We start from the raw sequence: 27,129 nt of genomic DNA, 5'->3' as shown, positions 1-27,129 counted from the left end.
TTTAAGAACATACGAACAGCCACACTGGGACAGGCCAATGGTTCACCTAGCCCAGTATCCTGTCTTCCAGCAGTGGCCAATGCCAAGTGCTTCAGAGAGAACAAACAGAACAGGTAATCATCAAGTGATCCATCCTCTGTCACCCATTCCTAGCATCTGGCTAGCAGAGGCTAGGGACACTTCAGAGCATGGTTTTGCATCCCTGCCCATCCTGGCTAATAGCTATTGGTGGACCTAACCTCCATGAACTTACCTAGTTCTTTTTTAAAACTATGCTAAAAATCATCATCATGTAGGGAAAACTTCCCTCTGAAACCAATTGTTTGTACACTCAATACTTTTCTATATTAGGTTTAATCTAGGTTGGAAATTAACAGCTGAATTTTCAAAGCCCTAGTACTTGGGCCCAGATCTGGAAAGATGCTGAACACCCAGAATTCACATCAACATCAATGGAGTTGGGGGCTCATCACTTATCAGGAACTGAACAGGGTGCATCTAAACCAGTAGATAAGCACATAGATATCTACATGTTGTTTTGGTTAAAATTTTCAAGAGTCACGTTGTGTCTAACTGTTCTGAAAATCCAATCACATAGTTGTGCACAGATAGCAAGGGTTGTGGGGATGAGGAACTAGTGCTTGTGTGCCTGACTGGAATATTCAGGAAGATTTTTGGGAATACTTTTGCTTTCTGCGCGCAAGGTTCCATTCTCCTTAAAGCATGACTACTTTTTCCATGGCACTAATCTGTCACACAGGACCCTGGTGATCAATCCACACTTTCACTCAACATTACAGAATAGATGTTAGCATCTGTACCCTTTGCATTCAGAGTCCCAGGGATTGTAGATTAAGACAACTTTCCTAGAGCTCTTATTTCAATCAGTAAACCTGCTAAGGGTTTCAGTAAACCTGCTAGGAATAGCCCACATTCTGAACTGTTGGGCTTCTTGCAGACAGGGAGATTTTTGTTCTTTGTACATAAATTTTCTGCAAAGGAGACCACGTAGGTATTAGTTTGTATAGTTGTTTTATTTAGTGCTAGGTCTCATATTTCTCCGATTTTGAGTTAGTGTTTTAGGCTAAGAAAGTTTCTCCTAGAGTTGGGAGTCAGAGAGGATTGATTGGTAGGAAGAGCTCTGCTGGGGGTGGAACTCCTTGCAACAATATGAGGAGTAGTAGCTCAGAGGCCAGACAGATAGTCTTATCTTGTAAACTAGCTCTAGAAAAAGGAGATTAAAATCTCCTTCTCTTCAGTTAGCTGCTAATATAAAAAATATTAGCATACATTTTACAAGGTGTGTCTTTCTTGGTTTCACTTAGGTATCATAAAAGTAGAATTAACACCAGAAAAAGTTAAAAGAGCTCTGCCTTATGTAAAGTATATTTGTCCTGAAAATCCAAGAACTCAAATACTGTATATTTTTTCTTTAAATGTTATGTAATATTTGTTAAATAAAAGTTCTGCAGCTAATATACAAACACAAATTGCTGTAATAAGGAAGACTAACAAACTCATTTATTTGAAAGATAAATTTGATGAATGAGTTGTAACAGATTTTTTCAAAATAAGAAAATAAAAGTACCATATGCTTATACTGAGATTCTTTCAAAATACAAAACATAAGAAAAGTTTAATGGATCCCTTGGCTACAGAGCAGTTTGAGTGACACAATTCCCTTGATCACTCTAGTTACAGTGTGTATGGTAACACCCATTGTTTCATGTTCTCTATGTATATAAATCTCCCCACTGTATTTTCCACTGAATGCATCCGATGAAGTGAGCTGTAGCTCATGAAAGCTTATGCTCAAATAAATTTGTGAGTAAGGTGCCACAAGTACTCCTTTTCTTTTTGCGAATACAGACTAATACGGCTGCTACTCTGAAACCTCTAATTCCCTTCCTGCTTCACAGTGGCAGAGTATTTTAATTCTCATTCTGTTTTGCTGGATGAAAAATGCATCCAATGAAAAAATATGAACAAGAGTAACTACGCTTAGAACTTGTGCAAAAATGATTGCTTTTTAAAGGGTGTAATGTTTCTTAAAGAGAGAGCAAGTATTGGTGAGAATTTAATCTTTTTTTCCTTCATTTAAAAGTCTTTAAGGAATATTTTAATAAAAAAGTTATTCATCCCTCTAGTAGTTCAAAGGTGAATTGTTCATTATTCTGTCTTGGAATTCTTTCCAATGTCACAGATCTTGGTGTCTTGAAGAATACAAAGCATGCAAATAAGATCGTATCACAGTCATAATGACAGAACTTTGCTTGTTAATCAGAGTCTGGGGATATGGGGATTCCTGGACAAGACACAAAAAATTAATGTAATGGTGAGATTTACTAATTCTCAATTAATTCACAACTAACTAATATTTGGCTTTACTTCCTTTTTCTCAGTCTCATCTTCACTATCATCAACTTCCTGGATGACTAAGCCAACAGAGTCCTCCTCCACAACTTCCTTAGTTCTGTGTTCTTCACCAAAGTGCCACCTAGAATCCTTGTCCTCTTCTGGTGAAAACCCAAGTGATTGTTCAGCCTCCAAGTCAATAGGAATGCTTTCTATGCCAGCTTCAACCAGACATTCATTACACAGTCTGTAGCGCCTTGTTCCTTCTTGCACCACTTGCCCTGTCATATCAGTCACATGGCGCTTACACTTTCTGCATATTGGCTTACAAGCCTGATGAATCTGAAAATTTAAATTTATAAAAAATATTATCCAATAGCAGCACAAAAATACAAGTTATTTTTCAGATTTTATATCTTAAATTTAACAATTCTGTGATGTAATAGAACCAGTTTCCTTTCAAAGGAGAGACAAACTACATCATGTACTTTAATAAATATGTTACATATTCAGGGAAGAATCTTTGAGAAGAATATCAATTGCACAGTATAATGAGTACTGTATCCGCATCTAAGTTGAGAAAGATATCTGCTGAACGTTCTAAATAGGATGTAGAGCTTCTGAAAAAAATGCTGGATTGTCAGCACTATTGATATAAGTCCTCTATTAATCCAAAAACAGGAGTGGCACAAATTTCCCAGCACTACTCATCTTGCCAATAGCTTGGTCTACACTAAGTAAATTAGGGCTCATAATTAGAGTCCTGCGTGGATATAAATTTATCCTTCCATGCAAATAAATTTGTATCCGCGACAGGCTCTACTGATAATTTGCCACTGGTGAGTTACACCAGTTGTAGCAACAACAGAAGCTATGGTGTAGAAGTGGGGTTAGGCAGATAGGAATTTCTATTGCTACGTCATCTAACTCTTCTGTAAGGTTAGACAGTCCAGTAATAAAAGCTCTTGAGTCTGGCCTGGAGAGACTAACTCAGTTTCCACACTTACTAAGTCCTCAGTCTCTATGCTGGGACTTCCAACAAGATTTTCAATTAGTACAAATGTTGGTTTTGATTTTTTTGAACAGTACTGAGAAAATCAGTTAATTTCATCATAGATCACCACACAGCTTTGGAATGGTATGTCTCTTGGTCACTATCAAAATGAGATAGATGTGAACTAGTGTTGTTGAGATGAAAGGCTGTTACTAGGACCACATGATTCGGGTGGGAAAGAATGCAAAAATTACTGGAAAGAGATGGGAGCTAGTCAACAACATTCAGTGCTTTTTTTCCTCTGTGAAAACTAGGAATTAAATCTTGTTTTGGTTGGTAGTCTCATCATAATCCCTATAAAAAAAAAAATGTCCACTTCACAAACAACTTCACAGTTGTGAATAATTAGTGGTCTTTCTTCAAAAGAGACAGAGAACTGTAATAACAGGATTTTGACACTGAGGTGTTTTGTCAGAATGATGCAGAGAAGTTTAAAAGGAGTTTGCCCACAAACGGGGTCATTTCAGGGACATAACATTTTGCAAGAGGGAGAAAGATAAACATTGGGAAACCTTTTAAAATACCAGACTGGAACAGGAAAACATTCTATCATTTAATTTGAGCATTAGTTATTCAATATATTCTTTTTCAGTATTTGAATAACGTACAATAATTGACCATGGTATTCTGAAGACACAAGCACTATGCTCATCTTAATAATCAGAGTTCTTCAAATCCAAGCAATAATCACAACACAATAGTTTATTTAGAAATGTTTAGAAGCAAATAGTCTAAAGTTCACCCTATTGATTATTTACAGAAGTGACTGGCAGGTTTATGCTACAAACATTTTTAAAAAATCTCTTATATGTTAAAAAATATACATACTGTTCGAAAATGGCTACGCAGATGCTCTAGCCTGGTGAATCTTTTCCCACATGCCCCACATGGATAGGGTCGCTCCCCTGTATGACAACGAAGGTGACGCTTTAGGTCTGCTTTCCGCTTCACCATATGGGTACAAAATGGGCACTTGAACCTCACATCATCTGTTACAAAACAGTCCTGTTAATTTCTAAAAGTTTCATGCTCTTTTTAGTAGTGGGAGAAAAGCAATAACTAAAGTTCCAAACCCAAATGAAGTGTATCAGACTTACCACATTTATCAGATTTTCTGATGTATAAATGATATTTTGACTATGAACAGCAGGAGGAAAACAACTTTTTTTAAAACTGAAATAATTGCAGATCTTTCCAATCAACACTGAATTTCTAACAATTACCCACAGCATGAAAGAATCACAGCCTTACTTGCATACCTTTAGATAATATATTTTATAAAAACCCTCATTAACTAGTCACATACCAATCTGAGATATTTTCACACAGTGTTTTACCAGCATATTTGTACACAGAAAGTCTTTTTCTAGACAGCCTTACTCCCTACTGTATTGTGTACAGTAGTGTTGACACAATCCAAGGTTTTTGACATTGGATTTTGTTACTATAGAAGCAATTGTCATATAATGAACACTAGATAGTGACAACAGTAAATGAATCAAGCAAACAGAATAAAATAGATAAAAAATAGCTTCTGTTCACACAGAAAAGTCTTGGAGATTGTAAGTGATAGAAAAAGAAATCCAGTAAGATGATGACAGTTTTTGTCTTCTCTGAAATACTTAAATCATGAAACTCTGTCTCTCAATTCTCAGTATAAGACTTCCCTGCTGCCATCCATTCCTTATTTCACCTCAAGATGTACCTAATGGCAACCTTCTGTAGCCAAGTGTAGCATCATGGTGGGCCACTAAGGGCAAGCTTCACCAGAACATTTGTTGCAGGGCTTCAATTCCTTTGATAGTATGGAGACATGTGACTAGGAGGACAGCAAGGCCTTTTGACAGAAGAGTCTGAAAGAGATCTGGATGGGGGATCAGGGAGTTTCTTCACTGGCAGACTGGAAGAGGAATGGCTATTAAGCCTCAACTGCCAAGGGACTGGGGAGAGAGCCTGAGTGGGGCAGGGACTGCTTAGAAATACTGTGGACCCCTGCAGCCAAGAAAGACTGAAATAACTTTTAATAGACCCTGGCAGAAAGGCTGTCGAGAACCTGGTTAAAATGGAATAACTACTCACAGACCTCAGTGGGAGGGCTGTAGAAGTCAGAGGATGAGGTATGGATAGGAAAGACTTTCCAGTGCAAATACTGGAATTCAACTGGTATATTAATAAACCAGACCACAGAAGGGAGATTTTGTTTTGAAATTCTATTTGCGTAGTTATCCCGGAGGCACAGAAGAGAGGAAACTGAGGCACTGCCATGCATCTGATGCAGGTCTGACTAAGATGACCCTGTAACACTAACTAAGGCAGAAGGAATTTTCTGGAGTCAGACACTACTGTATCAATCATGAGGGTAACCCCGAGGCTGAACATGCTGCTTCTGCAATGCTGCCAGTCCCTACCAGCTCAAGGAGATGAAGTGACAAATCTTGCTTTAGTAGTCAGTCTGTATACCAAAGAAGGATGAGAGAATAAATGAACAGGAAAGGACTATTATTATCCTTTTGATTTTTTTTAAAAGAACTGTGGACTGTTCATGGAAAACTTTGAAAAATGTACTTACCTTCCTGCTAGCAGGTGAGACAGAGAAGGAACTGGTCAATTCCTGTCCTATTTGAGAAGTTCTATACAGCTTGTTCTCTGTCTTACCAGATGAGTAATTCAAACTACAGCATTGCCAGGCATATTCAATAACACATATATTTCCCTTTTTTTTTTTTTTTTGTGGGCAACAGTGAAATGGCTGCTAACTTTGCATTACAAAAAAACATAAACCCATTTTATTCTGCAGCCAAGTTAGTTTTAGTTTTGTACCACTTTCCTGAGTTTGCCCGTCAAATCAGAGACAGTTTGCTAGTGTCATTCTCTCTGGAGCTCTGTCTACTGTGAAAGTTCAGTACACCGCACATATGCACAAATTGCTTTACTGAGGAAGGGTGGCATGACATTGTCACCCTTATTTCTCTGTTGCTGCTGGCAGTGGTACTGCTTTCAGAGTTGGGCAGCAGCTTGCCACCCTTACTTCTGCGATGCCGCTGGTGGCAGTGTTGCGTTCGGAGCTGGGTGCCCCACCAGCAGCTCCTGCTCTCTGGTCACCCAGCTCTGAAGGCAGAGCAACTTCTCATGCCCCTCCAGAATACCTTCCTTGTCCCCCCGCACCCCCAGGGGGGCACGCCCTGCAGTTTGAAAACTTTGGATTTAGAATATATCAGTCATAAGAACAGCCTGATGCATATTTGCAACAGAAGAGTATGACTGAACCCTTTCTCACTGCAAAGGATTTGGTCAATTTCTAGGAGGCAGTGTCTAGTAAAAGAGGTCACATACACAGGGGAATGAAGTGCCAAAGAAGACATCGAGATCTTATTAAATATAGTGTTTTTTAAATTTTGGAAGTATATAGAAGGTCTACCTGGAGTTGTATGTCCACACCCTTAATTTCTTATCAAAGGAAAATTCAAGCTACATAATAGGAAAAAATCCTGAAAATATATAAAGACAAAGGAATGACTTATGCAAGGAGTCATCAAGACATCATTATATATAATCTTTTCAAATGTATTAATTACCTGACAAATGAACTCTATAAGTTGGGCATAGGTTGTTGCATAGGTTTTCCTAGGCATAGGTTTTCCTTTTTGAAAGCAGCAAAAGCTATAAAAACCTAGGACTAGACAAGTTTTAGCACCTGAAAGTTAGATATGGTATTACAAACTCTAACCAAAGGTACAGTAGTTTGATCTCCTTATTAAGACTGCCTTTCCTGTAATGATGTGCTCAGTTAGTTGTAGAACAGAACTTTATGCCTTTAAAGTAGCAACTCCAACCTATACAGGTTCTTGTATCGCACACATCACTGTGGTGTATGTGCCTTCTGGTAGCGCATTAAGTGATGTGACTAGCATCTATCACGTATGGTTCTTTCATTCTCCCTTTTTCTCCCTAAAGGGAAATTTGTGTGGATTTAAAATATATATATATAGTATACTTTATAATTTAAAAAAATTGATTACATTTATTTTTATTATTGAATCCAAGGTCAGTGAAGTGCACCAGTCATCCACTGAGATATGACAATGTAGATTGGAGGATCAGTCCACCCTTAATTGCTAAAACTGGATGATTTGTCAAAAACAAATTATTAATTTTCCTCAAATTCAAACAATTAGCAGGAAATCTTGTCTAATTAAGAAGTCAAAAAGAGCCTATAAAACTCTAAATAGTAAAGAATCACAACAGGGTTTTGCACTATCTGGTACAGTTGTTTTTCTGCTTGTAAGGGTCATATAATAACATATTTGTACATGCATTGATAACAATTGAAAGGTGCTTTTTCCCCATGGCAACTATACATTTGCAGAATCCTGTTAAGAAATTAAGGTCAACAACATGAAATATTCTTTCCTGAAGGAGTGCTATGTATTTTTTCAGCTATCTTTACAGCATACCTGAGAGAACCTACAAGTTTGAAGACTCTCTTTAAACTAATTAGTGGCCAGTTTACATTCTGCTCTAGTCAAAGACACATATCAGCTACATTTAACACAATGCACTCTCTCACTCATTGTTATCAACTAGATGTTTAGTCTTCTGATAGGATCATCTTTCTGTTAGAAGCTGTTCCATGTAGTAGTCCATCAATTTACAATTCCTCTGTAGACGTTGGTATTAGCACTCAGTGGCATTGGAACAATTTTAGTAATAGGTGTGCTGAAAGCCATTGAACAAAATTGTAAACCCTATATATGTCTGAAACCACTTCAAGCGATGAGGGTGCTACTGCACCCCCAGCACCCCTAGTTCCAGCACCCCATTAGCACTGCTAACTAATCATGGCATTCAGTATTGGTAAAGGTCTGTTGCATCTGTCCTTAGAAGTAACAATGCAGGACAATTGTTATTAAAATAATCCTTTCTATAGGGAACTTATTTTTAAAGTTTTCAGTGAGGCAACAGCACTTCCTTAAAAGGGAATCCAAGATAGAAAGTTAATAATGTCTTTCTAGAATGAGAAACTGACTGGCCGCTGCTACTGTAAGAATTATCACATGATGATTCATAGCAATTTTTAAAATGAGCCTGACACAATTTATAAATTAATATGGACAAATAAATAAAAATCTGTTCATAGCAACAATATAAAAGGCAACTTTAGTTATTTTATTGGGAGCCTCATTTATCAGGAATTCAAAGCCATTACAATGATTTATCAATATGGGAATGTCTGAATAATTTGCAATCTGAAAATATAACCATGGAGTTACTATCGGGCATTAGTTAAAAAGGTGATTCTAGATTTCACTGTAGTGCATAACTGTAACTAATTTTTCAGTTTCTAGAGCTGATCATTTTTATTGAGTTAAATGTTCAATCAATTTCTGGACCAAAAATTCAGCAGAAAAAAACATTTAAGAACCCCTAATAGTGAAGGAATAAATGTTTAGTTCACTCTTACCTTCAATCCAACTCCCCATAACACCTAAAATTGTGGGCATACTTGCATACAGCTCATCTGCTTTTGATGATTTAGACTTGTTGGCTGATCTAGATGATTCATACTCCTGCTGGGTCTCTAGCAAGCTCCTTGGCAACACCTCTGACCCCAGACCATGTTGATACCCAGCATCCGCAAAGTCAACTTCTGTATCAAGCTGAGTTTGCTCTTCAGATTGAGAAATGTGGTTAGTAGGCTCTGAAGCTCTATCTCCAAGTTTCCTTGATTTACCAGGGGGGACGTCAGTGGACTGTGGCAATCCAAGCTGCCTCATACGTTTTTTTATGGAATGCCGTCTTTGAGTCTGTTTGATCAAGTTAGATCGTTGGGTGTTCCTTTGCGAAGCGGAGTAGTAGGTGCAATTACTCCAGGAATTTCCACCCACCATAGATACCCCTACGTCAGAGTCCATTTGAGAATGTGTGGGACTACTTTCTACTCTCCATTCTGTGCTATATAAGCCTGGACTCTCAGTTCCATTACTGTTCAGATCTTTTTCTGAAAGACTGAAGTAGCGATCCTTCTCCTTCTCACTGATGTCTAGTGAAGATTTAATGAAAGTCTTACAAACACTAATGATATCTGTCATCTGTAGGTAGCTGGCAGCTGACATGACCTCAATCACATTTTGACCAGTAAGAGATAACTTGCCTGAATACACAAAGTCCAGAATGACCATAAAAGTATCAGGGGAGAACATATGAAAGGTGGCAGTTGTTGGCTGACTCATGTCTTTTGAGCTCTGAGAAAGGAGCATTTTGAAATAACCGCTACTGGCGAACAGCACATTTCGATGTGCTTTGAAGACCTTCCCCTCCACCAGGATACTGCAGTCACAGAATAAGTCCTGCCTGCGCTGCTCATTCAGTTGCTGTAGGAGGCGAGATGGACGAGAAGAAATCTCCATTCCAAAGAAGGGCAAACAAGCACTACTCTAAGAAAAATTGAAAATTATGTTTATAAAATGTGCAACGTAAAAGAAGTAATCTGATTGGCAGAGCAAAGATTTTACCTCTGTGGGTATTCCAGTGGCCATTCCACCTCCCGATGTGATCTTGACAGATTTCACAAACTAAGCAGGATTGGGTTTTGTCAGTACTTGGTTAAGAAACTGGGGGAAATCCAGGTACTGCCACAAGTGATGTTGTCATTTCAGTAAGTGGTAATCTTTTTTCAAAACCAATAATGAAACAACGAACTAGCATGATGCTATGGGACTCTCGGTGGAAGGTGTTGCCTTTCAGAGGAGAACCTGACCATTTGTGATCACTAATATTCCTTTTTTTGTAGGAGTTAAATGGTCCTAGCCTGTACAGTCATGTCACATTCCCACTGGGATATTTACATTCCGCCTTCCTAAAGTCACCCTCCATTTTCAGTGGATAATTTTATTGCTCAATTCCTATTCTAAATTGTCATGCATTATTGATGTGTTTTGTAAAAAGCTGCTGTGTAACACTTACCAGTGGGTTAAGTTATTCCTGAATATATAAATTGGAAAGGTCTTATCGATTCCTGTGGGATGAATGGCGCTACATAAATGTAACTTTTAATACACAAATAGTAATTTCTCAACGTTGTTGCCTAAGAAGTGACCAAAAAAAATCTAGTTGAGTAATGTTTTTTAGAAGTGTCCAAAGTGAAGAGTCTTTTATAAAGGGTGGGTGGTGTTGGAACATAAAACTGTCAGCATTTAGCCACTGAAATAACACTGTTATTTTGAAATAGAATATTTTAAAAGCGCTATCCCATTTTTGGTATTCTAATATCAATTTATATTAAAAGAAAATATAAGCAGCAGTCTACTATGTCCTTACCACCAGAATTTTCTCTCCACTACCCAGTCCCTCAAGAGCTCATGTCAGAGCTACCTTCTTTGGCAAAAAGGGCTGAATATAGGACTGGCTTAGTATCTTTCAACGATGCTCCTTACTCAGTTACACAAAGATCACTGCAGAGCAATGAAAGGTGCTCTCTCACCAGGAGCTGGCAAACTCTGCAGTCCTACCAGTTCATAAAGCAAGATATAGGTGCTGTAAATCCAACACATGTATTAAATGGTCAACTACAGGATTACTCTGATTGCCCCACACCAATATTTTTAGTGAACAGATATGAAATTATCCCTTAAAAATACAAAAGCCAGAAGAGACCCTATGATGGAATAGTACAGTTTGGGGGTACTATATATATTTGTAGGTTCCACAGCATGCAGGGAATAAAATTTGAATGACTGGAAGTTTCATGAAGTAGTGTTTGAAAAAAATCTAGAATTTATTGCTCTTAAAAATAGAGTGAAATTCTATGAATGACAGTCATCACAAACTATCATCAAAACTAAGTGATACAAGACAGACTATGAACATGATCTTCACAGTTCAGAAATGTATTTTGAATATCACAATGCATGTTCGGAAGACATCAATGATCAGGAAATTAAATCAGTATGCCAGATTAGTTTTAGTGTACATGCACTATCTCCTATTCCCCCCCTCTACCCCCCACTGGATAAAGTAGTGTGCTCTCCACATCTCTGACAGAGTCTAAATGGTCCTTTTTCTTTCCACAGTGCCCTTCTCTACTAATCCAGAGAGTCAGACCAGAAAAGATTAATCTGCATCTCCAGCATGGCAGTACAGAGAACTGGGATGATCATCTAGTGAGTGACTAGACTATATAGTACTATATATTATATGGGATGCTGGTGATGTGAATGGTTCTTCTTCAGCACCTACAGGTATTCTGACTACTGTACTCTTCTCTCAATGAGGCATGCAAAAGAGAAAGTATAGATTTTTTACTTCCATGTAACTGTGTTAAACGGAAGCTAAGTGAAGAATACTCTCCATAACATTTCTATTTTAAATCTAAAGAGACATAAAAAGCAGATATTCATGGTTAAAGTTTAAAATAATTTTATTTTTGAACAGTCATATTAAATCAAGAAAAATATTTTACTCTTACTATTATATAGAAGTGAGCACAAACAAAAAAGAAAACCAATAAGAATATCTGGAAGACTTAAGAACCTAAGGTGACAATGATTTTTAATCAAGTCACAAAAGGAAAATAAGCAACCCCCTACTCACCCCCACACAACAGGAAGATGAACTACTGTTACAGCAGAATGAATATCAATGCATGGCAGGTGCAACATGGATTCCTTACCTGAAGATGGAGAAACATAATGCTAGCTTTTGCTAAACATGTGTGGTGATGTTCACTGGTGGCTGGAAACAGAAATCTTTGGCAAAAAAATGATGAGGTCTTTGTCCTGAAGTGGATATAATACTGCACTGATGATGCTATAACCTCTTTATCCTTAGGCTACTGCTTGAACTAAAACCTTGGATTTGTCCAGATGTCAGTAATATTTGTATCAGACGCCTTAAAAACGAATTTCAAATCAGAAGAGGCTAGATGGCATGCTTTATTGTGCCTGGAAAGCACCTTGCAAAGTCTGAAACACATACCTGTTATTACTGACTTTTTAAAAATCCCATTTCAGCCTTCTTGCCTTTCTATGTAAGAAATGAACAATACATTTATTAGAGAGAAGCTAGATGTATTACATTTACACGGGAGCAAAGAATACATTCCTGAGCAGACTCGAGTAGCTTGCTCGCAATTTGTCATGACATACACGTACAGCAGAATAAGTCAGAATCATCCGTAAGCCGATATCGAAGGGCTGTGGCGCTATCAGACTGACTCGAGTCCAGGTGCTCTCTTCCAGCTCCCTCGACCGCACGTGTAAGACCCCGACGAGGTGCGGAGGGGGGATAGTTCGGTCTATCCCCCATCACGGGGAAGCGGGGTGAGAGAAGGAGGGGAGGGGAGGGGAGGGGATGGAGACGCCTTCTGCACGGGCACGCCGAGGAACCAGTAACCCACCGTCCCTCTCCCCGCCTCCTCTTGACCGCGGGGAGCAGCGCGGCACAAGGAGGCGGCCGCACTAACTCCCACTGGGCCCCCGAGCCCCACGGCGCCGGGGACGGACCCCGCCCCTCACCCGCACGCCCAGGCGGAACGGGCTGCTCCGCCATCGGGCACGAGGGACGCCCGACGGCGCTAGACTCGCCGGCCCAGCGAGGCCGGCACCGTGGGACTTCGGAGCCCGCGGGCCGCCGTCCGGGCGGGCGCTGCCGCCCGCCTGGCCGAGCGGACAGAGCGTCCGTGCCCGAGGGGCGCTCGGGGGAGCCTGAGCGGCGGCTCGGGACGGGGCTGCCCCGCCCCCGGCCGCTCCAAGCCCCGCGGCCAGCCCGGGACCTGCCGCCCCTGCCCGGTCTCCGTCCCGCTGCGCAGCCGCCGAGCTCCCGCCAGCCCCTCGGCTGCCCTTCGCGGCCCCTCACAGCGGCGCCCGGGCTACAAATGGCGCCCGCCTCGCTCTCCCTGCGAGCGCGGCTCGGCTGCGGGGAGCGCCCGCCTCGGGTCCGCCGAGCCCGGGCCCTGGCAGCCCCCGGCTGCGCCGCCGCCACTTACCGGCTGGGTTCCGCGGGCGGCAGCCGCCGGGCCGGAGAGAGCAGGAGGCGGGATCCCCGAACCCGCGGGCCGGGCTCTGCGTGGCTTCAGTGCGAGTGGCGGGTCCCGCCGCCCCAAACCCTGGAAGCCCGAGCGGAGAGAAACAAAAGGTATTTGCTGACGTGGGCGTTGGACAGAGACGCCCGAGGGCTGGGGACACAATTAAAGGGGCAACGCTCCGCTCGCAGCAGGCACAAGCCCGGCCGCTTCCCGGCAGCGTGGGCTGCGTTTTCCTCCTCTCCCACCCGCAGTCCCACATGCTCCCCAGGAGGCAACGTGGTGCCTTAAGGGCCATTTTACACCGCCCCATGCCCGATTTCTGCGCCTTCCCCTGGCAGGGTAGGAACGTCTAGAGTGCCCATCATGGCACACACTGACACAGGGGAAGAGGCTGTTTGGTTCTTCATTTTCCCCTTCCAGGTGCCGAGAAGAGAGAGACTGTCCTGTGACAGGTTTCAGAGGAACAGCTGTGTTAGTCTGTATTCGCAAAAAGAAAAGGAGGACTTGTGGCACCTTAGAGACTAACCAATTTATTTGAGCATAAGCTTTCGTGAGCATAATAAGCATCCGATGAAGTGAGCTGTAGCTCACGAAAGCTCATGCTCAAATAAATTGGTTACTCTCTAAAGTGCCACAAGTCCTCCTTTTCTTTTTGTCCTGTGACAGTGAAGTGTTTCCTTTTCAACAGGCAATCCACGGGAGCGTTTTAGGACACCAGCGAAAGACTCCTTTGCTGGATGTGAACCGGGAGGGTCCCTTCAACTTTCAAAATGAAATGACATCTCTTGTTCACAGTTGTAGAGACTGGATAGCTCTTCCCCCCCCCCCCCCCCCCCACCCACTATAGACTCTCCCTGCATGGCCTAAGATTGCAGAGTGGGAGACAAGTCAACTTGTCAATTCATTTTCTTTTAAGCTATTTATTAGAATGCTTGGGATACAGATTGTCATTGTTTCACTTTCCTTGAAATGGGAATTGCAAATAATTATATGGATAGAAATGTTTATCGTTTCACTGGGTCTTCCATTATAATTCCCGCTGAAACGTTATACCCCTCAAGAAAAGCACTGTGACAAATTACAGCACTGATTCAGAAAATCCCACAGGGCCACCAGCAAGCCATCTACTTAAATCATACACCTAACATATCTATGGGAAAAGGAACAATCATACTATGTTCTCATTGTTAGCATAATATTTATTTAATTTTTGTTTTGTTCTTTAGCTATAAAAGAACTGGACTACATACAACAATATAAACATAGTACATATACAATTTAACATACAATAAAGACATTCAGTAATGCACCACTGTAGAAAAAAAGTTACAAAAAGCACTTAAAGATTTGTTCCCCATCCCTTAACAAGGGTAAATTGCTGCTGTGGTGGTGGTCAACATAAATTCTTGACTTTGGTTTCATTTATTTTTTACTCATCCACCTTGACACACACAAAAGTCTCAGATACGCTTGGAAACCTGGCAGCCAATGACAAAATGTCATAACCACTTTCCTATTAGTAGCTCATGGAAAATGTCCAGTTATAAATCTCCAAAGTTCTGCGTGTCTAGCATTGCTTCATCTATTGCACACTGAATTTTCTAGATAGTGTGCTGGTATCTTTAGTCAGACACTGAAAAGACCCTAGCTTTAGATAGAACTATTGTCCCTCCATGCTTATGGAACCAGGAGATAAGATGTCAGTTCTCCCACTTCCAAGATAAAAGGTTGCCTTAGTGTTTTGTTTTGTGTTTTAATTTCGCACCTTATTTGCTTTACATGGTGAAACAGAACTTTTTAAAACAAGAGTCAAATTTCTCCTTTATTCTTAACAGTTAATTTAAGAGAAAACAGAATTTAAACAGTGAAAAATATACCAAGAATCAGACTTGCAGAGAAAGTGGAGATAACTGAAGAATTTCAGGCACAAAGCAGATTCAGAATATAAACAAAATATTTTCTTTATAGCAATTAATACTATAATAAGGTTTACTTCTGGTTAAACCAGTTGATCAATTTCAAGATGATGCATTACCCAGTAACCTGCAGAAAATGTTTTCCACTTTCCAAGCCCAATATAGCTGCAAAGGTACAAAGCACCCTTTACTGGGTCAAAAAGTAATTTACAGTATAGGATGCAATGGACCTCTGCTCGAGTATGTTGACCCACCGAGGCTCTCATGTTCACCCAGAGGAATTTACAGGATTGGCACTTGAGTCAGAAGCTTTCAGGTCAAAAAAGTACCAATGTCAGGCTCAAAAGCTGATGGATTAATTATTTCTTGATTTAGTGAACATTCTAGGTTTTGGTTTAATACCTGCTGATAAGACCTTCTGAGCTACAAAAGCTAGGGTATTCTAAATATGTTGATCCACTAGATGTCACATTATCCACCTTACCCAGCAATAAAAGTTTAAAAACATCTTAGCTATTCTAAGGCAAACTTTCTAAAGTTTGCATGTGAACAATACGTAGTGTGTTTTAGGGTTTTTTGTGGTTTTTGGTTCCCCACCACCCCATTAGCTGTTTGTGCTCAAACAAGAAAGTTGATCTGAATATCAGTGACAGTCAGTTACACTAAAATTAAGTTTTAGTGTTCACATGATAAACTTCTGTTTTCAGAGGTATTGAATAACTAAAAGTTCAATGCATACTCAGTCTCACCATTCAAGAGCTTGGAGAACTTTTCAATCTGATTTGGACCTTAATCCTTACATGCATGCATAGCTTTATGCATGTTACTAGTCTCAGTCAATAGAGCCACACATGTGCATAAAGTTAAACGTGTGTGTCAGTCTTTACAGGATCTGAGTCTTAGCAGTTAAGTTACAAGCATGAAAAAAGTATGGTTTCATGTACTTTGATGGTTTTCTTGTAAGTCAAAAAAAATTCTGCATCATGTTTTGCACGTTCTTAGTTTAAGATTTGGAATACTGCCTCTGGGTATTTTTGGGATGAATATTTAAGTGGCAACGTACTGTATTTGTTGTTTTTATTCTGTTCCTGTGCATACACCATCTTAAAACAAAAATTTAAGAAGAAACAAAGTGTTAGTCATTGTCAAGAGCCCGTGGTTTTAAAGAGTGCTCGATTTGACCCTGGCAGCAGAGAACACAGTAACTATGGCCCTGATCTTATAACAAGATCCATTTAGGCAGGCTTGTATGCCTGCATGGAGCCACTGGCAGGATTGGAACTATATTTCTCTACTTACCTACATTCATTCAAGAACAAAGTTAAATCTTAGGCTCCAATACATGTTTTTAAACACCTCCACCTATTTAGAGTCTGCAACAGTCCAAAAACTAATTGAAACGGACAAAAATTGACTCAGTGAACTGATTATGGCATATTATGTTAACAGTACTTTACACTTTCTAGTAAGGCTTTAAGATAAAAAATAAACATAACATACATTTAAGTTTATAATGTACATCAAAGAGAAGAGGGACACCCGATTTAAATTTTGCTCCAAATTTTAGTTTGCAAAGAAACTTTTACAGTATGACCAACAAATGTTTTCTCACATTAAGAATTCCAATGATAAAAGTTAGTTTTAAACATTTGAACAATGTTCATGGATGATTGAGGTGCTAAAGGAGCACTCAGAGAAAATAAAGCCATTGTGGAGAAACTAAATGAATTCTTTGCATCAGTCTTCACTGCAGAGGATGTGAGGGCATTTCCCACACCTCAGCCATTCTTTTTAGGTGACAAATTTGAGGAACTGTCCCAGATTGAGGTGTCATTAGAAGAGGTTTTGGAACAAATTTATAAATTAAACAGTAATAAGTCACCACGACCAGATGGTATTCACCCAAGAGTTCTGAAGGAATTCAAATATGAAATTGCAGAACTACTACCTGTGGTATGTAACCTATCATTTAAATCAGCTTCTGTACCAGATGATTGGAGGATAGCGAATGTGACACCAATTTAAAAAAAATACTCCAGTGGCTATCCCGGCAATAACAGGATGGTAAGCCTAACTTCAGTACCAGGCAAATAGGTTGAAACTATAGTAAACAGAATTATCAGACACATAGATGAACACAATTTGATGGGGGAAGAGTCAGCGTGGCTTTTGTAAAGGGAAATTATGTCTCACGAATCTATTAGAATGTGGACAAGGGTGAACCAGTGGATACAGTGTACTTAGATTTTCAGAAAGCCTTTGACAAGGTCCCTCACCAAAGGCTCTTGAGCAAAGTAAGGAGTCATGGGATAAGAGGGAAGGCTCTCTCATCGATCAGTAATGGTTAAAAGACAGGAAACAAAGGGTAGGAATAAATGGCCAGTTTTCAGAATGGAGAGAGGTAAATAGTGGTGTCCTCCAGGGCTCTGTACTGGGACCAGTGCTGTTCAACATATTCATAAATGATTTGGAAAAGGGTAAACTGAGGTGGCAAAATTTGCAGACAATATAAAATTACTCACGACAGTTAAGTCTAAAGCAGACTGCAAAGAATTACAAAGGAACCTCACAAAACTGGGTGATGGGGCAACAAAATGTCAGATGAAATTCAATGTTGATAAATGCAAAATAATGCACATTGGAAAACATAATCCCAAATATACATATAAAATGAGGGGTCTAAATTAGCTGTTACCACTCAAAAAAATCTTGGAGTCATTGTGGATAGTTCCCTGAAAACAGCCACTCTGTGCAGTGGCAGTCAAAAATAACACGTTAGGAACCATTAGGAAAGGGATAGATAAGATGACAGAAAATACCATTCCTCTATATAAATCCATGGTACACCCACATCTTGAATACTGTATGCGAATCTGGTCTCCCCATCTCAAAAAAAAATCCTACACATACATACATATATATATAGGAAGTGGAAAAGGTACAGAGAAGGGCAACAACAATTATTAGGGGTATGAAACAGCTTCTGTATGAGGAGAGATTAAAAAGACTGGGACTTTTTAGCTTGGAAAAGAGACGACTAAGAGGGGATATCATAGAGCTCTATAAAATCTTGACTCGTGTGGAGAAAGTGAATATGGAAACGTTATTTACTCCTTCACAAGAACTAGGGGTCATCCAACGAAATTAGTAGGCAGCAAGTTTAAAAGAAACAAAAGAACATACTTCTTCACACAATGCATAGACAACTTTGTCACCGGGGATGTTGTGAAGGCCAAAAATATAACTGGGTTCGAAAGACAACTAAGTTCCTGGAGGATTGGTCCATCAATGACTATTAGCCAGGATGGGCAGGGATGCAATGCCATGCTCTGAGTGTCACTAGCCTCTGTCAGAAGCTGGGAGTGGACAATAGGGGATATATCACTCAATGACCGCCTGTTCTGTTCATTCTCTCTGAAGCCCCTGGCACTGTCCACTGTTGGAAGACAGGATATTGGGCTAGATGGAACTTTGGTCTGACCCAGAATGGCCATTCTTATGTTTTTAACAATTCCCGTGCACTGTTTGAAACCCAAACATTGCAGCTCTGAGGCCCCCAAATAAACAAGTTTTCATCATCTGAACTGTGAGAAATGTAAAAAGTAAACTGGGTTTCTTAAATTTTCACTTAATTGAGGGGTTACAAAGCAACCAAATTCATTGATTTTTTAAAAAAACAAGTGTTTCATCTGGATTTTTTAAAACCTATTATTGTTACAAGTAACATCCAAGAGGTTACTATAACAGAAAGAGATTAGGAGGGAAATTATTTATCTGTTTTTTGCAGTTTATTATGTGCATTTGACAACACAGTCAGTTTCACTGTTTCCCCAGAGGGTTGTGCAGGATCCCCCCACAGCAACAGGGGAAAGAAAAGTTATTTAAAAAAATAAAAATTAAAAATGAAACTATGATCGTAAAACCATAAAAGTAATTAGGAAGAATCAGTAGTACCTGAAAACACTTAAAAAAATGACTAGATTTTAAAGTTGATAGCATCCTTTTAATCTTTCCTTGCCATTAATTTGATTTTTGCTTGCATAGTGCCCATAGCCAGCAGTGGATGGATTGAATGTCGGAATTAAAAATTGAGTGTTGAGCCTTAACTTGGAGTTTCCTCAATTTAGTCAACTGGTGTATGTTTTATAAAGCATACCCCCCTTAACTAGGTTTACTTTCTACACAAGGCCAATAGGTTTCAGACTCCTCCAGGTATCCACTGATGTAGTTAAATCAGCTGTTCAAATAAGGCTCAGCTCGTAAGAGTGTCTGTTAATTAGGTAGACTAAATTAAAGGACTCCAGCTATAAAGTTACTGTTCAAATTTCAGACAAATGAAATGACTCAGATTTGGAAGATTAATATTTACAAGTTCAATGCACCATTAATATCATTGCAGCATGTATTTCTTTGTGAAAAACAGTGCAATTATGTGCAAACAAATAAATTAAGTATACTCCTAAACAGTGTAAATTATGCAGAGCTAAGAATTTAAGATATGTAGTTTTCGTGGCCTTTTAAAAACTTTGAGAGAAAAGATCACATTAGAAACAAGTCTAAGGACATTTTCTTTGATTCTTCATTCAGCACCATATGAATATTCTTTTAGAACAGCAGTGTCACTTTCTCAAAGCTTGTAAAGGCTGGATTTACATGGAAGATTTCAGGGAAACAGCATGGAACTGGGTGGGAAGCACAGCAAACACAGATCTACATAAACATCTGTCACAAGAAACTGAATAAAGCGTAACCTTTTCTACTAAACACTGAGGCTGAATTAAGGACCCACTGAAAAACAAAGTGGCACGCTATGACAGATCAACAGAAATTGCAATTTTGCTGGTCACTTTCAAACTGCAACGTGATTGGAATCTCTCTCCCACCCCACCCCTTGCCCCAACGTTACACAAAACTTAACACAGTTCCATTCTCTATGCACAAGACACACAAGAAAAATTTCTAAAACCAAATGAAGCAGGCTGAATTCAAACAGCTGAAGGCCACTGCAGTGTTTCCCACAGCTCTTAAATCCACTGCATACCTGCCTTCACAAGAGCACCGATTTTCCTCTTCTGAAGGTCTTCACAATTTCAGAGTTCACTAGTACATGCCTCAACATAGTTCTACAGTGTTTCTCTGATAAGCTAAATCACCAGAAAGATGCATTGTAACACATTATCCAGCACCATATCCAATGAATATTCCAAGTCTATTGGCCTCTAATATTTACACTGAAGTGGCACCTCTCTGCCAGAATGACCAGAGAGATCAGGATGCCATGCTGATGAAAAGTTAGGATGACTATTTACATTCCTACCACACCTTCATTATGCAACTCAGTCCTCAATTGTCAAAAGTATGAGGACTCCTTTTAAAATGTTCTTACACAAAGTCCTTTGCTCAACTGATAAGCAGATAGAGAATACCATCGTGAACTTGGGTTGGCTGAGCAGTAACAGAGAAGTCATCGAAAAGACCACCCTCATGGGATTAAATATAGGATTTTCAAAAGCGCTTATGTGATTTAGAAGCCCACTCTATAGGCCAGATTTTCAAAAGTGTTTAGCGCCCAAAATTGAAATTGGATGTTCAGGAGAGCTCAGTTCCCATTTAGGCTCCTAAATGAAGTGGCCAGGGCTCTTTTGTAGATCCAGACACTCATTCAGGTGCCTAAATGGGAGTTGCTGGTGGTTGCTTAGTTCTTTTGAAAATCTGGCCCTCATACTAATTTGCTATGCTGATGAAACTATGACATTATCGTTCAGACACCAACTCCAATTTACAAACAATATGAAATAAGGACTATTGGAGAGGTTTTGTAACAAACTAAAAAACAAATACAAATAGCTTATTTTTAAAGGTGCGTTGCTCCTCTCAATTTAAGTTACAGAAAATAAATCCAGCAAGAAATGCAATATCTTCCAGAAAGATAGCACTTAAAGTAAGACTTCAAGTTTTGGGGAGACATTTCAAACAACTCTATTTACCTCTGATTTTTTTGGGGGGTTGGGGTTTTTTTTGCTACTTTGCTAGTAATTAAAGATAAACAGAGGCTTGTTTCATTTTTATTCATCCTATTTGATCTTGCAATGAAGTCATAATGCTGCATTTGTGATATCAGAATCACTTCTGTACAAGTAGATTGTGATATCACACCAGGATTATTGTCTTACTACAGGATGAAGCAAATAAAGAAGCTGAACTGTGGGGCAGAATGTTCTTATCCAATATGTAAAATAATTGCATGAGGTATACAGAAAATGACTGATTAAATCAGCTGCTTTTTATATAAAAATGTTCCATTTTATGTTTGCTCAGTGTAAAGTCTTCTGTAAAATATAAGAAAGGAAAACTGTCTTTTTAAGTGAGACGATCTTCTTGTGTCAGTGATGTCTGTCTGCAATCTTCTGTTCTAGCACTTGATCCAGAAAGTGAGGCCCAAGTACAATGCTTTTCATTAACATTTACAAAGTTAGAAAGTACTATCTACATACAGTAAGCACCTTCACTTCACAGAATCCTTCAGTGTTGTATCTTCTTTAGTCTTAAGTTTAGCAGTAGCTTACCAAGAGCTCTTTACAGTTTCTCAGCTAATTTCATAGTTTACAGCAATTTGGTATTGGACAGGTAAATTAAGTAAAGTAATCTCACCTCCTTCAAAAACCAACTTGTATCTATTCAACAAGGAAAATGTAGGGTCCAAGTTGGAATTTAAACAAGAGACAGTACCTGGATGAATTCATAAGACAATGAAAGGGTACAAACCATCATAGGAATCACCAAAGACTATTTTTTGACTACATAAGAAGAAAAAACTCATTAGAAAAAGGGAAGTTTGCATACAGGGAGTCTCTAATTTTACAAGGGGTCTCACCTGACTTCTTGAAAAATACTTTGCAGGGATGGTGTTATATACGTAGCCCAGATTTTTCTTTGGAATTGTACTTCAGCTAGATCAGCAGTAAATCTGACTATTGAATCTATTAAAGAAACCACTTTTCTAGATTGCTAGGTTATAACTTCTACTTTAAATGGTTGAAAAATACTTAGTCCTGGCTTGAGTGCAGGGGACTGGACTAGATGACCTCTCGAGGTCCCTTCCAGTTCTATGATTTTATGAAAAGAGGTGGGTAGTGCACTTACTCTTGCTTCAGTGACCAGTGCACTTTGGACACTATTTTACTAGATCATAGAATAAGTATTCTGTGTAGTTCTCAGGCCTGGACTATTGTCTAATGGGCATTAAAGATAGACCAGAAAAATCATAGCCCAAGCTCTGTTGTTCTCCAGGGATGGAAATGTAGTGAAAACTGCCCAAAAATAGAAGCTTGCTCTCTAAGTACATATATGAACAAACACGTGTGAAGATTCTCTACTGAATATGCTTCCCTCTGTAGCATATTTATTATCCTGGTAATTTACCATGGTTTCCAGGTCAAATCCTATTCTAAACTTTTAAAATTAAACAGTTAGGATTTACAGTTTCAGATAGGACTTTCCTAGCATAAGAGGGACGAGAATGTAAAATAGTTTAGAGAAGTCCAAGGCTAAGGATGAAAACTACATTTATTTTCTTCACATCTCTTCCTAGAAAGATGATGGTGCCCCCTTGAGACCAGGATTGAGGGACTATGGTAGCATTGTGGGAGGAAACTCAGTATCAAACGATCATGATGATCCTTCCCTCATAGCCAGGGTACAGAAGCACAACAGGTGATTGCAAGGAGACAGCCTCTGCTCACCCAGGACAGGAAATTCCCTCAGAATTCTAGTGCACAGCACTGAAAAGTTAAAAAATATTTCAAAATTCCAAAATCCAGTTCTTCCCACCAGTTCTATCAAAACGGGAATTTAGTAATAAAAAACACACAGTTCCACAAAACTGGTTAAATATGCAGTTTTCTGCTGTAGAATGACCAATCACAGGGGAGACACTTTAAATCTGCCCAATCTCCTTTTGTTACTACATAAGTGCCTCTCGGTCTGATAAGCTTCTATGGATCTCCTGCTTATCATCAGCATCATCATCATCAGCTGGATCATTTTCCTCACCAGATTCGACATATATAGGCCAATCATTGTCTGTATCACCCTTTTCTTGACCTTCTGATGAAGGTTCCATCAGACTGAGGTTAATGGGCATTGAATCCTCATGCGTAGTCGTTACACAAGTGCAGCTGTCACACAAGCCAAAGCGACGTAATCCCTGCGATAGGCTACTTGTGAACGTTCTTCTGCAACCCTTGCAGATAATTGGCTTGTTTGATCGGTGCACCTGATCAATGAGAAATAAAACATCATTGTAAAAGTGGTTGGCCTATCTTGTTGCTTTAGCTCTTTTTGGGGATGCTGCTTCCATATATTCCAAGGCGAAACACACAGAAGCATCTACCAAACTTGCAGGGCAAATGATCACATCACCTTTCTAAGAACAAAGGTTTTGGACTAATATAGTTGTATTGCATTAAATGTCAATTTCTTAGTCTTAACCATTGCCCAGTTAACCTTATCTATTGAGAGCAGAATCATTCTATCTTCTACTGTACTTTAGAACAGCCTTAAATCAAAATGTGATACATGTACATTCTTTACACACATCAGCAGAATGACTGAGAAACACTGAACACAGGAGCTTACTATTTATTTTTAAATCTGCTTCTGAGAGATATCTGCTTTCATCAAACTTACACTCAGAGCATGACTCCGAAGGTGCTCCTGCCGGGTGAAGCGTTTGCCGCATGTCTCACAAGGGTAGGGTCTCTCGCCTGTATGAGAGCGAATGTGCCGTTTTAGTATTCCCTTCTGCTTAGCGGTGTAGGGACAGAACGGGCATTTGTGGAGCTTGATTGGCACAACTAACACATCACCTTTTAAAAAGAAAACAATATATTTTAGACAATTCAAAAAAGTTAGCTAGGTTGCTCGTTACAATCCTTGCCTGCAAACTAGGGCCAGAATACTCACATATTTTTCCTCTTTGTATTTGACTCACTTGGATGATTTTTTTTTTTTTTTTTTTTAAATTTTATGGTCTCTTTTTTAAAAGCTTATGGAGCTGCAGGTTCTTAGAACCCTTGAAAATCAGGCAATTTTAAAATAAATTTAATAAATTGGCAAAATTGGTTTCTGGTGTGATGTGTTTGCTAGACTATGCTCAATATGTGAGCCATTGAAAGCTTCTTGTTATTTGCAAATTCATTTTTGAAAAAGGTGTCATATTAATAGCACTGGAAACTAAAGTCTTTAATTTAGCCACAGAAAAGTGCACAGGCACTAGCAAGTTTTCCAATATGCTATAATAATGGGCGTCAATTTAGACACAGAGGGACCATCCCTAGAAGTAATTTATGCCTCTGTCCCCATTCAAGTCTTAGTAGGCTTTCTATTGGGACTAATAGGAGTCTTTCATCTCTAATACATTTGCTGTTTTTTGTTTTCCAGTAAAATATGCCTAGATTCAGATATACACGTACAATTAAACACTGATAAAATTCATGTGAGAAGATGCAAAAATTGAGAATTGTATTTGAAGATTACATTTTTAAATAAAAATTGGCATTACTGAGCTTCTTGATGGTAGCCAATACATGACTGACTAGAGATGTCCTTTGTAACATGACTAGGATTGGGTGGTGATGTTAAGAGACTAAAAAGTGTGCGTTGCTTTCCTGAATCAGCGTGTAAAATACTTTAAACACATCCTTAACGTTAAAGCGCCCCCCTGAAGTCAGGCACCCCACTGAAGTCAATGGGACTTAAGTGCATGATTAAAGTTATGCATACACATAGTCCTTTGCTGTATTGACACCTCAAAGATTAAATAAAATCTTTTTCAATAAATATCAAAATCAGTAAGACCCTAATAATTCATGTGTAGACATATACATATGTACATATACACACAAGCATACACACACACTTTCAAAAACAAGATATCTGAGACTCATTCCGCAACTTTAGCTACCAGGACCTGCGATCAGCGTTCTGTCTCTGCCTTGAAAGAGCTGAATACATCACAAGAACCTAAACCAGCATAAAGAATAGTTTCCTGTTCTACTTTAGGTGCTAGTGACGTCAATTTTTTTTTTTAAAAGAAACATAGAACCCTGAATGCATATTTAAAATACATATTTCTAGTGTTAAAGTTTCTAGCAAATTCTGTTAATTATTGATGATTTATCAGGTTTTATGTGTATTTCCACTTTTAATGCTAGATTAACAATTTGAAGAGTTTTACTTGAAAAAAACAGCAATGGAACATATCCTATTAGATGTCTGCTATGCTACAGCATTTTGGAAGCAGTAGATGTTATTGTAACAGAATCCTGCCATTAAATATTTCAATTATGCTGACTGACTTAATGATTTTATCAGATGAACACTGATTCACTACACAGTGAGAGTTCCTTACGGAACCGCTGAACTCTAAGTGGTTTTAAGAACACACTTGTGTGCTTGAGCTAGTGATGGCATAAACGTAGCTTTACTTTCTACAGCAATACACTATCTTTGTGAATAACTCCTATTGCCTGCATCATTATTTTTTAACTTGGCGAATTATGAATGGCTATGAGAACTGAGGTGTACTTCAGACAAGGAGTAGAGCCCACCTTAAAGGACAGTTTTTGAAAGGTAAACAGAGACAGTATTCGGGAAAAGAAATAGTCCTCCAACTTTATTACAAGCAGATGAAGACCCAAAATCGTTAATGGCCATCTTAGGAAATGTGTATATTTACATGAGCTTTTTCTCCTTCAGGTCCCTGAAGGTGCTGTCACATAGCCTTCCTGCTGGTGCTGAGAAATCCCAGCATGCATTTGGGCTAGTGAAAGCAGCAGCCCTGATGATCAGCAATGGAGAAGGAAGTCTGTCTCTAGAGGGAAAATATGCAGTGTAGTTAATATTCTGCCTCTCAGTGTTTATAGCATAACCAACATGGGACTATCAGTTTGTCTTTCTGAATCTGTAACAACTCTTGTTCATAATGTGACGTTGCATTCCATATGTTTTATGGAAATATGTTTATAAGTGTGAATATGATGCAACTGGAATATGCTTTATGCAAAAGGTCTCTTGTAAGGTATCATAACAGATGTTTTAACTTATTGAATATATTCCTCCTATTTGTATGCCATGTATCATCCTTGTATCTGAAGCTAGAAATATGAAGTATAACTCTGAGGTCCTATTGTAATTATGCAAAGTGTGGGCCATTAACAGTGGTTTAGAATTTTGATGGCTCCCATTGACTAGGACAATTGGTTGTAAATGGCTGTTTACTTGAGAAATCCCTGTGTATTGTGTGCCAGCCCATGGGTAATGAAGAATGAGGTCACATAGGATATGTGACCAGGTCACAGGATAGTGGAATCCATCTTAAATCTGGTACTTTTCCATTTAGAAGGAGGGGTGGGGACCCAGAGAGACAAAAGATTCCCGCCTTCTGCCAAAACTATAAAAGGGAGTGGAGCAGGACAAAGAGGCTTCCAGTTATGAGAAAACCCCTAGTTTCCACCTAAGATGCCTGCTGGAACGAACAAGGACGGTACTAGGGGAAAGGATTGGGCCCAGACTGGGAAGGAGTCTAGTCTGCAAAAGAAGCTTATTGGAACATCTCTGAGGGTGAGATATTACCTGTAATCAGTTTCTTAATGTATTAGGCTTAGACTTGTGTGTTTTGTTTTATTCTGCTTGGTGACTTACTTTGTTCTGTCTGTTATTACCTGGAACCACTTAAATCCTACTTTTTATACTTAATAAAATCATTTTTGTTTATTGATAAA

The 27,129-nt window shown here is 39.2% G+C and overlaps 3 protein-coding genes and 1 long non-coding RNA gene across 9 annotated transcripts in view; 1 reads left to right on the top strand and 3 right to left on the bottom strand.

Annotated features, from left to right (window-relative positions):
• Window positions 1–13,443, bottom strand: part of LOC125624872 (zinc finger and BTB domain-containing protein 8A) — a 25,370-nt gene extending 11,927 nt beyond the window's left edge. Inside the window, exon 1 of the mRNA XM_048826192.2 lies at window positions 13,392–13,443. The gene's annotated coding sequence lies outside the window, so the exon portion shown is untranslated. The remainder of the gene's footprint in view (window positions 1–13,391) is intronic.
• On the bottom strand, window positions 1,500–13,478 carry LOC142068298 (zinc finger and BTB domain-containing protein 8A-like). Of its 4 annotated transcripts, none has more exons than XM_075121317.1 (5): window positions 13,392–13,478; window positions 12,078–12,430; window positions 8,871–9,843; window positions 4,238–4,398; window positions 1,500–2,697 (listed from the first exon to the last, which is right to left on the bottom strand). In XM_075121317.1, exons 2-5 carry the CDS (start codon window positions 12,093–12,095, stop codon window positions 2,368–2,370), a joined length of 1,482 nt encoding a protein of 493 aa, XP_074977418.1. In that variant the 5' UTR covers window positions 12,096–12,430; window positions 13,392–13,478; the 3' UTR covers window positions 1,500–2,367. The 4 variants fall into 4 exon arrangements, with proteins under 4 accessions (XP_074977418.1, XP_074977419.1, XP_074977420.1 ...); XM_075121318.1 differs by having other exon boundaries at window positions 12,383–12,430; XM_075121319.1 differs by lacking the exon at window positions 12,078–12,430 and having other exon boundaries at window positions 13,392–13,462.
• Window positions 13,455–27,129, top strand: LOC142069591 (uncharacterized). The gene is made up of 2 exons (XR_012665501.1): window positions 13,455–13,540; window positions 26,105–27,129. It is a non-coding gene; the product is annotated as an uncharacterized LOC142069591 (long non-coding RNA).
• ZBTB8B (zinc finger and BTB domain containing 8B) overlaps window positions 14,609–27,129 on the bottom strand; it is a 33,105-nt gene continuing 20,584 nt past the window's right edge. For all 3 annotated transcript variants that reach the window (XM_075121322.1, XM_048826196.2, XM_075121321.1), the window contains exons 3-4: window positions 24,035–24,213; window positions 14,609–23,621 (exon numbers count right to left, since the gene is read on the bottom strand). In XM_075121322.1, the coding sequence (XP_074977423.1) occupies window positions 23,310–23,621; window positions 24,035–24,213 (491 nt within the window). In that variant the 3' untranslated portion in view covers window positions 14,609–23,309. The remainder of the gene's footprint in view (window positions 23,622–24,034; window positions 24,214–27,129) is intronic.

The sequence above is a fragment of the Caretta caretta genome, chromosome 19 (genome assembly GCF_965140235.1).
Source record: "Caretta caretta isolate rCarCar2 chromosome 19, rCarCar1.hap1, whole genome shotgun sequence".
NCBI classification, from domain to species: domain Eukaryota; kingdom Metazoa; phylum Chordata; order Testudines; family Cheloniidae; genus Caretta; species Caretta caretta.
Note: the sequence above shows the minus strand (reverse complement) of the source record. Positions and strands in the feature narration are given on the sequence as shown.

Bases quoted from the DNA above. Each gene is read 5' to 3' on its own strand.
- LOC142068298 (XM_075121317.1), bottom strand. The intron at 4,399-8,870 runs GTAAGAGTGAAC...GTTTTGTAACAG, and splicing joins TATGGGGAGTTGGATTGAAG to ATGATGTGAGGTTCAAGTGC. The intron at 2,698-4,237 runs GTATGTATATTT...TTAAATTTTCAG, and splicing joins TGCGTAGCCATTTTCGAACA to ATTCATCAGGCTTGTAAGCC.